Source organism: Ambystoma mexicanum, chromosome 3p, assembly GCF_040938575.1.
Source record: "Ambystoma mexicanum isolate Mex_15411 chromosome 3p, UKY_AmexF1_1, whole genome shotgun sequence".
Lineage (NCBI taxonomy): Eukaryota > Metazoa > Chordata > Amphibia > Caudata > Ambystomatidae > Ambystoma > Ambystoma mexicanum.
Window position 1 is genome coordinate 1,043,764,436 of NC_090925.1, and position 13,825 is coordinate 1,043,778,260.

The 13,825-nt window shown below is 44.6% G+C and overlaps 1 protein-coding gene across 3 annotated transcripts in view; it reads left to right on the forward strand.

Annotated features, from left to right (window-relative positions):
• Nucleotides 1-9,256, forward strand: part of CDK5RAP1 (CDK5 regulatory subunit associated protein 1) — a 741,070-nt gene extending 731,814 nt beyond the window's left edge. For 2 of the 3 annotated variants that reach the window (XM_069652401.1, XM_069652403.1), the window contains exon 14: nt 8,679-9,256. In XM_069652401.1, coding sequence (XP_069508502.1) covers nt 8,679-8,759 — 81 coding nt within the window. In that variant the 3' untranslated portion in view covers nt 8,760-9,256. The remainder of the gene's footprint in view (nt 1-8,678) is intronic. The other variant, XM_069652404.1, reaches the window with a different exon arrangement.
• Nucleotides 9,257-13,825: the final 4,569 nt, after the last annotated feature.

Sequence of the window (13,825 nt, forward strand, 5' to 3'; positions counted from 1 at the left end):
CTGATACGCTACCTACTCTAAATGATTTGACATGATATTTTGTTATTTGTCTTGTTAGCACTCCTATGCCTTTGAGCTGAGTCTGAGCGCTTTACAAATATAATAAATAATTTTAAAAAATACGTTTATTTAATAACACTCCCAGCACTTCCTTTTTACTTATCCTAAGCTTATTTCCCTGCCATGCCATCAACAATTGGCACAGATGCCTTTCAAGTGGATTATTTCTAATTGCTATTTCAGTTTGCTCTTTTGCTGGCAAAGGTGCATATTTCCATCATTAAAGAGAGATTGTGGCGCATCAGAGAATTCATATAGCCCTAATGTCTAGTGTACATTTACTTGATGCTGTGCTCAGGTTATAATTAGTCTGGCAAATAGTGATCTATCTGCTCTTAACTCTAAATCTGTTCTCAAGGGCTTGACACTTTTATAGTTTGTTCTTATTTCTAGGGCCACATATACTCATGGTGCTAGTTTCAGGGAGTAGTATCTGTGTTTTGAATTCATCATACAATCTAATACCAACAACATAGGGCTGTCTAACTTCCTTTGTAATATTGAAAAGAAGTGTGGGAGCCCGGCTTCTGATGATACACATTGGTCAATTAACCTTGTTCTATGGAATTTCTTCAACTCAGGAGGGTCTACAACCACGTGTTAGCTCCCTGCACCCTTCACAGAGGAGAAATATCCATTTGCTTATCAGTTTTTGCCCCACCTACAAAGGCAGTCCAGCACGGAAATGCTACGCAATTCTCCTCTGAACAAGAGTACCATTAGCAACCCCAGACACATGTTTCGTCCTTGTTGGGCCTCCTCAGTGAGGTGAAGCTGAACCTCTCTAAGGCACAGTGAGCAATTGGTCCACACCTGGATTATCTCTTGGTTACTTAGGGACTTAAGGTGAAACCCCAGGTTTTACAAAATTGAAAAGGAGTGTGGGAGCCCCTCTAATGAGAACAAACGTGGGTCAAATACCCTGTTCTATGGAATTTCTTCCACTCAAGGGGGGGGGGTCTACAACTATGTTTTAGCTCACTGCACCCTTCATAAAGGAGAAATACCCATTTGCATATCAGTCTTTGTCCCACCCACAAAGTCATGCCAGCACTGAAATGCCAGGCAATTCTCCTCTGAACAAAAGTACCATTGGCAACCCCAGACACCCGTTTCAGCCTTGTTGGGCCTCCTCAGTGAGATGAAGCAGAGCCTTTTTAAGGCACAGTAATACTCTCTCAAAAATGCTAATATTTGTAAAGCTGCAGGTTCAGGACCATCACATGGAAATGGATTTCCAATCTGTTTAAGTTCATTAAACAATGTGTTTATTGCAATATTCTGCTGGTTCACTGCTTCTTTAGGGTCTAATGATGTTTGTGCGATATAGTTTTCTCGAATATCGCTGAAATGCTCGAGGTCTGTTCAGCTATTGGTTCAAGCACTGGTGGTGTTGAATAATAACACGCATGTGCCGTAGGGTATTGTTATGTCTGCTAACTATCCAGTAACATTCAAATCTCTGTTTTGATGCTCAAGCGCATCATTGACTCCAAAAGTGCAGCCTGAAGTGTTAGTTTTCCTCAAAACCTTTATTTTCTTTTTCAAACTCTTCCCATATTGCAGGAACTGACTAAAACATTAATTTCTGCAAGCTAGAATGCCAACATCCCAGAGTAATTATAAAAATGTAATGCAAATTAATACCCTTTGGTTGCTTTCGTTGATGAAATGTGTGCATTCCAGCCACTGCAACTAACATGATTTATTACTTGCAACAAAGACTCAACCATTGGCATTTAATCCTGCATCATTTAAAATGGTGGGTAAGACTGCCTGGAAAATTCTAAATTTGTACTTTTTTGTAGACATATTACAGTTCTCCATTCTTGCTATCTGGCCTTGATTATCGCAGTTCTTGATACATTTTGGTTGTCATTATTCTTCCTGATTAAGACATTCTACACATGAATGCTTCTTGAAGATCATTTAAGGTAGCAGGCATACAGTGCAACAAGTGTGTGTGTTGTGTGCTTCTTTGGCACGTCGAATATGTTTGTCTGTGATGATTTGTTGTACAGGGCTCTCACTGCACAAAACATTCCACATTTCTGAAATATCAGATCCATCATAAAAGAGCGAATAGCAAGATGTTATGCCATGCATAAGTGCAATTTACCGGGCTGTAAGACAAATGGATCAAGAAGACACTCTTGATGCACTATTAGTTGTTGCACTAGACGGTAGAGACCCAAATCTAACATCAAAACACATTTTGAACCAGTTTCTCAAATGTCTCATCAGAAATATATGCCACACATCATAGAGTGACAACAGGGAAATTATTAATTTAAAGATAGCCTCTGATGGTACAAAACAAGTCCTGCTTTTTGCTCAATGAAATTACTTCTGAGCACTTCGTTTTCTAAGTGTGTTCCTTGTGAAGCTGGATTTCCAAAATCTACCATGATGGTAGATTTTGGGGCGGGGGGGAGAAACCTATTATGGTGAAGAGGAAAGACACTGAAGTCTAGACAAACCCAATTAAGGTAGGCAGCAGAGCCTTAAGGCTTACATTTAGGAAGGGTGTGAGAGTGGTCTAAGACTGCAATGAGACGCACACAGAGCACTCAATTCCAGTTAGACAGGTAAGTACACACAAAAACAATTTATAAGCCTTTATTAAACCTCTAGGTAAGTATTGTCACACAACTACTATAAAATACATATACACATTCACGCTTGTGAGGTGTTAGAAAGCATTTGATTCAAAACCAGTGCAATACAGGTAAGATGTCCGATACATAAAACACAGTAGGAACACTTAATTGCAACACTCGAATAGTTCCCAAAAAATTAATAAGTCCAGCCCAAAGATAGATTGGTGCTTAGTGCCCTAAACTCATCAGTTCAAAAGATATACTGTTCAGGCCAGTTTACTATGTGATTGGGCAATGACCGTGTTTGCGAGTCAGATTTGAGGAACGTTCAGGTACGTAACTCTCTCAATCCCACTACTCTAGGGTACACCGTGGAGGGTATCCTTGACCAGACCTCCACAAATCTAGGCAAGGGAAGAGAGAGTTACGGACAGGAATTTACAACCATGTAACCCTATGGAGGATGGTGGGGGAACAGGTATGTTAACTTATGCAACTTAGTTTGATTTCTCCAGATACTACTGCTGAGGTTCCAGATTTCGTGCTTGCTCTGGTCAAATAGGTCACTTTCTGAAGCAAGATTTAGTTTTGGCAGTCACGGTACCTGAATCTCGGTTCCTAGCACAGTCCAGCTGAACACCCTTGTGATAAAATGAAGAAGATGTCTGCAGAGTAGGCATCCTCAGGAGACCTCCAGGGTGTGAAGAAGGATTACAACAGGAGTCATGATCAGGTAGCGACAGGCGATCTTTTATGTGTGAACAAAGGAGTAGGTCCTGCATGGCTTCCGTTGGAACTAGAAGTTGGTCCGAGCCCAGCACAGGGGACCATTTGAAAGAGAACAAATAAATGTGAATTGAAGTGGTCCTCCGGTGGGTCAAGATAAATGCTGCGCAGTCGAAATTCTTCCATTTTGATGAGATAGAGAAGGTTTGGAAAAGTACTTGAATCTGTTCCGAGCCCGGCAGATAGAGACCAATTGAAGGTTTTGTGATAAAGTGGATCTGAGCCCAGTGTATGTGTATCCGGGGTGAACAGAAAGTCACCCAAGAAGTTGTACATGAGAATCCTGAGGAGAAAGGAACTGTTGAATATTGTTTTTTCATCAGGCTCTCTGAAGTAAGAGACTTTGAATGATAAAGAGTCTTTGGCACAGAAGGCCCTGATATTGAGATCTGAACGGCATTCTCGTGTTAGAGAAGCCAGAGATTGTGCTAAACTCGAGTGTGCCGCCTTGTCCCGTGCTGAAAATGTGGGGAAGGGAAGCCAACTACTTGAATATCCTGACATATCATTTCTTGAACCCTTTTGTTTTGCATAACATTGTATCCCACACTATTTGTATTTAGAAGTAAGGATTGGCAATAGGTTAATTTGTGTAAGCCCTTTTATTTTGACAAGACACCACTAGGACTGCGTTATTATTTGATGGTCGTAGCTTGCTCCAATCTTTAGATTTAGGATTAGATGAGCGTTTCTCAAACCCAGCTGATGTTCAATAAATACCATTGAACTGTGATCACTTGTGCATGTTTTACTGTTAGATACCATGCCTTCCTTACAGTAAGGACTAGTCTACTAACTCAAGTTCAAGAGCAAATTTCCAGTTTGGTCATGCCATTCTGTGTAATATTTCTGGTTAGGCTGGAAATATTTACTGTTGCACTTATCTTCCCTTATTGTATGTTGAGGATGTGATGGAATCTTCCATAAGTATGTAAGAGTTGGAATATTATGCAGGAGGATAAGAAAAAAAGGTTACTCAATGTAGTGACTAATTTACTCCTTGTCAGTCATCCGCTTTGCATCATATGGCCCGCCAGCTTTTTCCCTCTAAAAAGTACCAGACTTCAGTATGAGGATAAAGGTAATGGGGTTTAGGGTTGTAAGCATGCAAAGGGGAGGTACCATGCATGGGGCATGGCCTGGCAAGCACACCAGCACTGTTTTTGTTATGGTTAATTACATCTGCTGCAAAGCATGCTCCAATCTCCTTCCTGGGGCTCGTTCTCGGAGCATGGAGGAAATGGGACAATGGGCTTAAAATGCAGTACACCCTACAACAAGTAACTTTTTGATGAATGATGTAGGATGCCTTTGGCCTGGTTGTGCTACTTGAGATTGTATGCCGAGATGTTCTCCTTTTCCAGAGAGGTCTTCTCTGCAAATCTTACCAAACTATTTTTCTAACAAGCATATTGATGATATTGTTTATTCGAATCAAAAAATGATCCATTCATCAAACACATACAAAATACAACAACAAAGTACAAGATAACTTAAAATGGCTGCTACATATTAAAACCAGTTTCTAGAAAAGGAGGCCAATCAAACACAGCAGTGTGTAGAAGTTGATAAAATCACATAGCAACCACAAAGGGCGTAAAAGCAAGTTCGAACCAACAAAATACATACTTAGCAAGTCATCACATTTTACATCGAAAAATAGTTAATAAAAGGAGAGAAGGGAACCCACAAAAAGCCCACATTGCACTTGGGACAATACTTGTTGAAGTTATTCTAGAGTGTCCCTGATTTTCAGTGCTGTTGCATGAGCATCCCCTTTCTTCGGTGCATAGCTCTCACAAAAACAAGTAGTGACCACGCAGTCAGAACAGAATCTGCTGTCAAGAGATAAATCACTGCTGGCCTATAGGTGTGGATATTAGCAGACCTGAGCACCGGCAGTCTAGTAGACCATCTGGGGTTGGTATAAGCAGGACAGAACAATAGAAAATGTACCAAGTCCTCTCTAACAGCACCACATGCCGGGTAGTCCGCCTCATCAAAATGCCCACTCCATTTTGCTTTCGTTCCCCTTAACTGCAAGCAATCAAATCTTGCGCGGGTGAGCAGCCATAGTTCTCATAGTAGAGCCCCAGATTAAATAGGGCTGAATCGCTTCCACTTGACTGATCACTGCATGTGCTCTGTCTGAATCGGTTGCAAACTCTGTAACATCTTTTTTCCCTTTTAACACTTCTCGCATGCTGCTTGTATAGAATCTCATTTGGCTTTTAGAAAACAGATTCGCTGGGGGCGAAAGTGCCGAATATTTCCATTGGACAATGCAGCATCAATATAGGAGAGCCACATGATCTTCCTCCAATTATCCCTAACCATTAGGGATTTTATAATAAAATGGCATACTGATGCATACTCATTCGCCCAAAGCCTAAACCAAAACATTATTGGAACCAAATCCCACTGGTCCTCCCATATTTCCACACCCAGTTCCTTGTGAATTGAGATCCTGGAAGTCCCAATAGCCTTCTCTTTCACCTTAATCTCAAGGGCTTTCTGAAAGGCCCTAAGTGGTGCTCCATACAAAGTAACTGGATGCTGTCCTAAAAGTGTATTCTGCCCAGTCGAAAGCAAAGGTTGTTCCTTACAGCAGGACAGAAATCGAAAATCCCTCCCACTTGTTGACTAAACTTGGCAGATTGTCTCTTAATGCGCGCCGTGCCCGTGATTGTATCTGAAAATCAAACCCCCAAGTAATCGAATTCCTTCACACTGGGAATTATTTCTTCATTACAGAGCATTGGATGCATCTTCACCGACCACCTACGCCCTGTACATCCCATTACAGAGGATTTCTTGGTGTCGATTTTAAGCCCTAGACCTTCCATAAAGATTGCATAGGCAGAGATCTGTACCTGGAGGGCCCTTGGTGTTCTGGCAGTTAGCACAGTGTCATCGGCGTATGCCAGAACAGGAAATGCCCTTCCCCCCCAGATACGGAAATCTGCCCTTGTGTCCACTAAAGCCTTTTAAAGGCCATTTATATAAAGGGTGAAAAGGATTGGAGCTAGGACACACCCTTGGCGAACACCACATCTAACCAAGAAACATGCGGTGCAGTGTCCCCCCACACCACTGCGCACACAGGCCTCATTCTCACTATGCAGTGCCTGCAATACCACCAAGATATTCTCTGGGCACCCCATGGAGCCAAGCACAGTCCACAACCTTGATCTGTCAACCTTGTCGAAGGCCGTGTTCAGATCCATGAAGGCAAGGTACTCTCCCTCTTCCCTACAAAACACTGAATTGGAGACAAGTAAATAAAGATTAAGACTCTGTTCCATGGCACCCACCCCAGGCTGAAATCCCAACTGAATGTCCGAGAGAACAGACCTCTCCATCAGCCAGGACTCAATATGCCCCTGCATAACCCTTCCAAAAATTTTAAACAAGTTGTCCAATACTGAGAACGATCTATAGGATATAGGGCTTGATGGATCCCCCTTCTTAAAAATGGGGAATATGATAGCTGACTTCAACAAAGGTGGGTAAATGCCCATGTCCATACAAGCATTAAAAACCCTAGTCATCAATTGTAGGGAAATACAGAAATAATCAATTGTCGAGGAACCCTGATAGTTGTGGAATGTACGATTACCTGATATGTCCAGGGCTAGACGTCCATTCTCTGTATATATTCCCCACTTATGGAGCCAAAATCACATTTGGAAACCCTTGGCACACACCCGTTCTTGTAGCATTTGCGGCGAGGGGATATTCAGTATCCAATCCTCCAATGGGTCCATTGTATCATGTGGCACACCTGGACCTATTTTAAGGGTAAAATCTCCCCCAAATACATTGCTCTTTAACGTTCTTCCAGTTAAGGAATACATCATCCAGAAATGTTCTACCTTGGCTAACTTATCTGCCTTAGCCTTATGTGGACTATTATAGAAGTTCTGAATGAGAGGGGGATGTGAGGCGAAGTACCTGTAGGTAATTCAACTTGGACTCCACTACCTGAATCCTGCATGCCATAGAAACCTTGATCAATATGGCCAGCCCCCATAACATCTGCCCCTTGCCTTCTTTCCTGCTGGTATCCCATATTATATATAACCATCTAACCGTGGTGTCTCCAGGGCCCAGGTCTCTTGCATATTGCACCCTTGACATCTAATTGACTTTCTGCATTTTTACCAGCTTTGTTACCAATTTCAGAGGAGCTTCCTCCTAAAACTCCTTTGGTAGACAACTCATGTTCCCCCTACCATGCCACTGTACCTCAGTTGTAGGGATTTGATCCGTTTATTTCATTTTCGGACAAGTTACTCAGTCTTGTTCTTGGATGGTGTTGTATGTCTGTAGGTTGATGACCTAATCGGGTGCTGTATGCTGCAGTTCAGTTTAACATTGTATCAGATTTGGGACATATGAGCTTCCAATGTTGCTTTTAGTGACGCCTCTTGTAGTTAATCCTTTATTGTCACTTTAAGAGAAAATGCAGTTAAATACAACTTCCTCAAAGGCGATACATCTACTGTTCCACCTAACAATGTGTTCTTATGTGTTAAGGCTAAACCCAACCTTGGGACTTGGAAGTTCTAGAGAAGCTGGTTGTTTGTGCACAGTCAGCCAAAGAATACTTGTGCATGTTTTCTAATCGATATTTGTCTTAAAGGCATGGCCCATCTTTGGTGACTTTTTTAGAATTTACCTTTTCCAAAGGTTTTGTAAGCAAATGTTAGGTTTTACAACAATAAAGCAGGGATTGTACAGGAAATCTATCTGCAAAAATCTGTAGGCCTTGCAGCTGCTATGAGAGGAAATGACTCCCTTTCCAAATTGCAAGGCCGCTTGCAAAAGACAGTAGAGAGTGGGACACTGCAGCAAAGGTTTTCCAGAAAAAGGACCAAGTTCACAGTCCTGGTATATACTTTCACCTGTACAGTTTGTTGAATGCTGCAACATTTGCATGGAATAACTAATACACTCAGTTAACGTATAGACTGCACTGTCAGATAACTGTTTAAACACTACAATAATGAATTGAATATTTTCCCTTTGTGTACAATTATACTTCCAATTCTTTGCAGAATCCCTCCAGGCTATTGTGTTATGCTCTGCAGCCACTCACTATGTATCCCTCTTTGTTTCTCTGCTCTGACCTACTGTGTACTACTTTTATGTAAAGGAAAAGCATGCCAGTTGCAAGATTCAACGTGCTTTTGTGTTATATTCACCCATGTTTGTTTTAATTTGTTTCAGATAACACGGTCCAGCTCACAGAGTCTTCGGGGTGTTCCTTTGCACCGTTCCTCCCTGAGGAAATCTTATGGCTATCGCTGACTAAAACGGGATGAATACTCGAATTACAGGAAAATGACTACAGAACAGAATGGATAAAATCATCATCTATGGCTGAATGGAAGGAAGTGGCTATACAGCCATCTATTCTGAGAAGGCCATCTTCCAATCAGTAATGAAGTGATGGGAGGAGTCTTCCCATCTAGTTCTGATAAAAAGCTTCTGGGAGCCTGAACTCCTTCATCAGTCAGAAATAGTGTTTAATGTTTCCTTGACAAAAACCGTTTAGGGGTATGAACTTGAAACTGTTGATTCTCCCTGGCGCAACAACACTATATTCTCATGCACTTAGCATTAATTATAAAAGGTATAACTAGTCCGGAAATCCTGACTCCGAAGTTACAGTTTGAATATTAGGGCCAGACATAATTTCTCTTCAGACATTTTCCCAGAAATAGAACTCTGAACACGATACATCTTCACAGCTCTGTCCCACTCTGCTGTGTCCATTTGCTCAATAAATATTTATGTGTCTATGATTCAGTTCCTTCAAATATTGTGGTTTCTTCCGGCCATTGCTGAATTGACGAAGCTCACTTGTAGGATGGACATTTTTGTTTGTAGGAACACTCCTGATATAGCTTGTTGTTGCCCACCAATGCCTAGCTTTTGGTGGGACCATAATCTCTGCAGCGGTTTTGCTACAACTGGGCCTTAAAAAAGCATATTAGCCTTAGTTTATTCTTTTCTGATGCTTGTTAATCTGCTTAGAATCACAAGCTGTGCATATGGTCCCACATCCAGTGGTAACCGCGGAGTATTGCATCTTGTCTTTCGGGGACCGAAAGGGGACGTCGACATAGGCGTGTCTGTAACACTATCCCTATTGTGATGTGTGGTGTACCCAAAATCCCTCACGCGCCGAGGTCCCTCAGATTGTTTTTTTCCGCCCAGATAACTGGTCGCCCTATAGCGGAGCTCTTAATAGAGACATTGTTATCTTTACTGAATTGTCAGTTTATTCCCCGTTAAGTTACTTCGCCCAACAAGAACATCTTCGACGAAGACTACGGGGGAATTCGTCTACGGTTGTGGATTTCGGCGCCTAAGATCCGGTGGCCGGATTTTCCACGTGGTGGGGCCCTCTGGCCAACCTATACAGTAGGGAGAGTGGGGTCGGGGTGGCCATATTGTCGGTATGTCTTTCCTCCTTTCCCCTCTTTTCCCTGTTGGTCTGGTCACCCTTCCCTTTAGCTATGGAAAGGACTCCTTTTAGATTCTGCCCTGAGTGTAGGGTCAGATATCCGTGGAAGGGACAAGGGCGTACAAGCGCATTGCACTAAGCACACAACCCCTACGCTGATTTCAAATCTTTGTCGAAAAAGGCGAAAGCACCAACAGGGCCTCCAAAAACTTCGCCGGTTCCCTCGGATCGTTCAAATCCAAAGCCTTCCCCGCATCCGCAGCAGCGTTTTGCGACTGGGCAATCTAAACCAGCTAAGGGCGCTACTCCGAAACCTACATGCGTCAAACGGTCCCTAAGGCCGCAGTAGGCCCGAAAACTATGGCTAGGCCTCTACCCGGAAAACCAACCGCTAGGCTCTCTAGCGCTGCGGAAGGTATTACACCTGCCGATAAACCATCAGAGCCACTGTCTCACGACGAATCGCCGACTATCGAAAGCAGCATCGGAAGAATCACGGCGGCGGTGGGCCTTACCCTGGTTCCGCCTAAGGTTATGGGACAAGTCGCGGAAAAAATTTCGGCGGATTGGGTTCCTGATTCTGACGACGCTTACGAGGATAGTCGAGAGCCTCTTTCCGACGCCCTGGGAGACTCCTTTCGACGCTGCAGGGCGGAGAACGTAGTTTCTCCTCGCGCAGGCCCGTGTAGTAAATGGACTACAGAAACATTCGAAGGGTGTATGGATCGGCTGGAGCGGATTATCAGTTTTTCTGATCATCCTCCCCCGAAAAGGGCTCGGGTAGGCCCTAAACTTCAAATTCAGGAAGATCCGTCTCATGTTTTCCAACATGAAGACATGGTCCAAATGGACACATATAGAGACATCTTTAATGAAGAAGAAGAAGCTTCTTTTCTGCAAAACTATGAGGAAGACCAACAGGATACTACGGACAACTGGGAGGAAACCCAGCAAGAGGGTCAGGACCCATGGACACAGCAAGATCAGGACTCTGATGTTTTGTGCCTAGACTCTCCTCCGTCCACCCTGGCTCGCCAGGCCTCTCCTGTAGATGACCAAATGGCATTCAACTCCATGTTGAAAAAAGCAGCTGAATACTTTAAAATTGCCACTCAGCAGTATTTCGTGGAGGATATCATTAAGGAAAAACCTCTGGCGAGTCAATCCATCCCCCTCCTTAACTCTGTTAAGAGAAGGGTAGCTCCCTCATTGGTGTCACCTGCTCAAACACGAGCAGTGAACCCGAGAGTCGAAAAATTATTTCTCCCTTCTCCTTCCGACCCTCTATACTTCAAAGGGCACGCCATTCCAGATTCACTGGTAGTGACTATCACTCGAAAGAGGGCAGGGGTACCCCTTGCCACAGGGAATCACCACTGGACAAGGAATCTAAGCGGCTGTATGCCCTTGGCAAACGTGTTACATCAGCAGCCACATACACTATACGGGTTGCTAATAATACTACTCTATTAGCAAGCTATGCTGATGCCCAATGGAACTTGCTCCAGGAAGGCCTTCAAGAGGTCCCCGAACCCGCCAAGTCAAAGCTTCTCTCCATTGTAACGGAGGGAAGACTAGTTAACCAGAACGTGGTGAAGAACACAGTGGACACTGCGGAAACTGCAGGTAGGTCTCTTGCTCAAGGGACCCTACTGAAAAGACACGCCTGGCTGCGTACATCAGGATTTAAACCTGATAATCAGGCCTCCCTCATTAATAAACCCATTGAGGAGACTAACCTCTTCGGGAAAGAGGTGGATGAGGCTTTGGAAACAGCCAAGAAGGAGCATGAGACTGTAAAGTCTCTGCAACAAATTACACAGAAACCCTCCTCCCAGAGGGGTAGTAACTCTCGGCGGTCCTTTCGAGGGCAAGCCCGTGCTGGTCAAAAAACTACGGCACGGGTAACTTCAACACAAATCAAACATCTCGAAGCCCCACTTACTACCCCTCCAGGGGTCAAAAGCGCGGCAAGGGTAGAGGCAGAGGCCCCAATCCCAGAGGAGCCACGGCCTCTGGTCAGAAATAACCACCAAGTCCAGGTCCCCTCCCATGTCACCCCAGTCAGGGGATAACTTCCGACCAGTGGGTCTTAAAGACGGTCGCCCACGATTCCTGCGTGGAATTCGCTCGACCTCCACAGTTCAGACCGCCGCGCTCACGGCGCCTTTCACCGGACCATCTGGAGATCCTGATCCAAGAGATGGAAGCACTGCTGGGAAAGGACGCCATAGAAGCCGTCCCTATTCTTCAATTAAATGAGGGTATTTATTCAGTGTACTTCCTTGTACCCAAAAAGGATCTCACCATGCGCCCTGTTCTAGACCTGCGCCCAGCGAACAAGTTTATAAAACCCCGGAAGTTTTGCATGGTAACACTGCAGGAGGTGATCCCATTGCTGAAACAAGGGACTTCATGGCAACATTGGACATGAAAGATGCATACTTTGATATTTCAAATGCTGCCAGCGCACAGGAAATTTCTAAGGTTCATGATCCAGGACAGGCATTACCAATTCAAGGTACTCCCCTTTGGCTTCGCCTCGGCGCCAAGGGTGTTTACCAAAGTCCTGGCAGTGGCAGCAGCACACCTGCGCAGACTATCAGTCCCAGTTTACCCTTACCTCGACGACTGGCTCATCATGGGGGACTCGTTTGACGCTTGTCTTTCGAACACCCAAAAAACAGTAGATCTCCTCTTCAGCCTGGGTTTCTCAATCAACAAAAAGAAATCCAGTTTAGTCCCCAGCCAAGTAAAACAATTTCTGGGAGCTCTAATTCGGACGGAAGACGGCCTCGTCTTCCCCTCCAACGAGAGGGTTCAGAACATGCTTTCTCAAATCCCTCAATATGTAGCCAGTCGGGAGGGGACGGTATGCAAAGCTATGCGTTTGCTAGGGGTGATGGCGTCATGCATATACTTGGTTCCCCACGCGCGGCTGCGCATGCGTCTTATGCAAGAGTGGCTCAACAGCCAGTGGTGTCAGGCCAGCGGACAATGGGAAGATCTGGTTGTTGTCTCGCCAGCCCTCGTTCTCTCTCTGTAGTGGTGGTCAAGAGAAAACCTCTTGAAGGGGAAGACCTTCACCACCCGTGCAGTAGAAGCCACTCTCACGACAGACGCATCTCTCACAGGGTGGGGAGCACATCTGCTTCAGCAGACAGCACACAGAGTTTGGTCTCCTCAAGTAGCGTCCAACCATATAAACTTACTTAGCGGTGTTCAAGGCTTTGAAAGCCTTTCAGGTGCAACTGCAAGGGAAGACAGTGCTGATTCTAACGGACATGTATTATCTCAACAAACAGGGGGGCACTCACTCTCCAGGGCTATCCAAGCTGTCCCAGAACATTTGGATATGGGCTCTCAGACACAAGATGTTTCTGTTGTCCCAACATGTTCCAGGGGAACTCAATCTTCTAGCAGACGTACTCAGCAGAGATTTGCCTCTGCCCGATGAATACGAATGGTGACTGCACGAAGACATTGTGTCCAACGTCTTCGCAGAATGGGGTTTCCCAGAGATCAACCTGTTCGCTACTCACGAGAATGCCCAATGCCAAGACTACACCTCCAGGTACCCCCAGAACCGATCCAAGGGGAACGGTCTCTGGATAACATGGTCGGGGAAATTTGTCTATGCTTTTCCCCCCGACTCCCCTTCTCAACAAGATAGTGCACAAAATGCACCAGGAACCAGTTACCATGATACTGGTGGCCCCCATGTGGGCCCGCCAACCCTGGTTCGCTCACCTGATGGAAATGTCCTTCTCCCCACCAGTCAAGCTTCACTGCCCGTACAACATGTTGTCTCAAGACAGGGGGGGAGACCCTACACCCAGGCCCACAAACTCTGAATTTAGCAGCCTGGCTCCTGAGATCATAGAGTTTGGACACCTGAAACTCC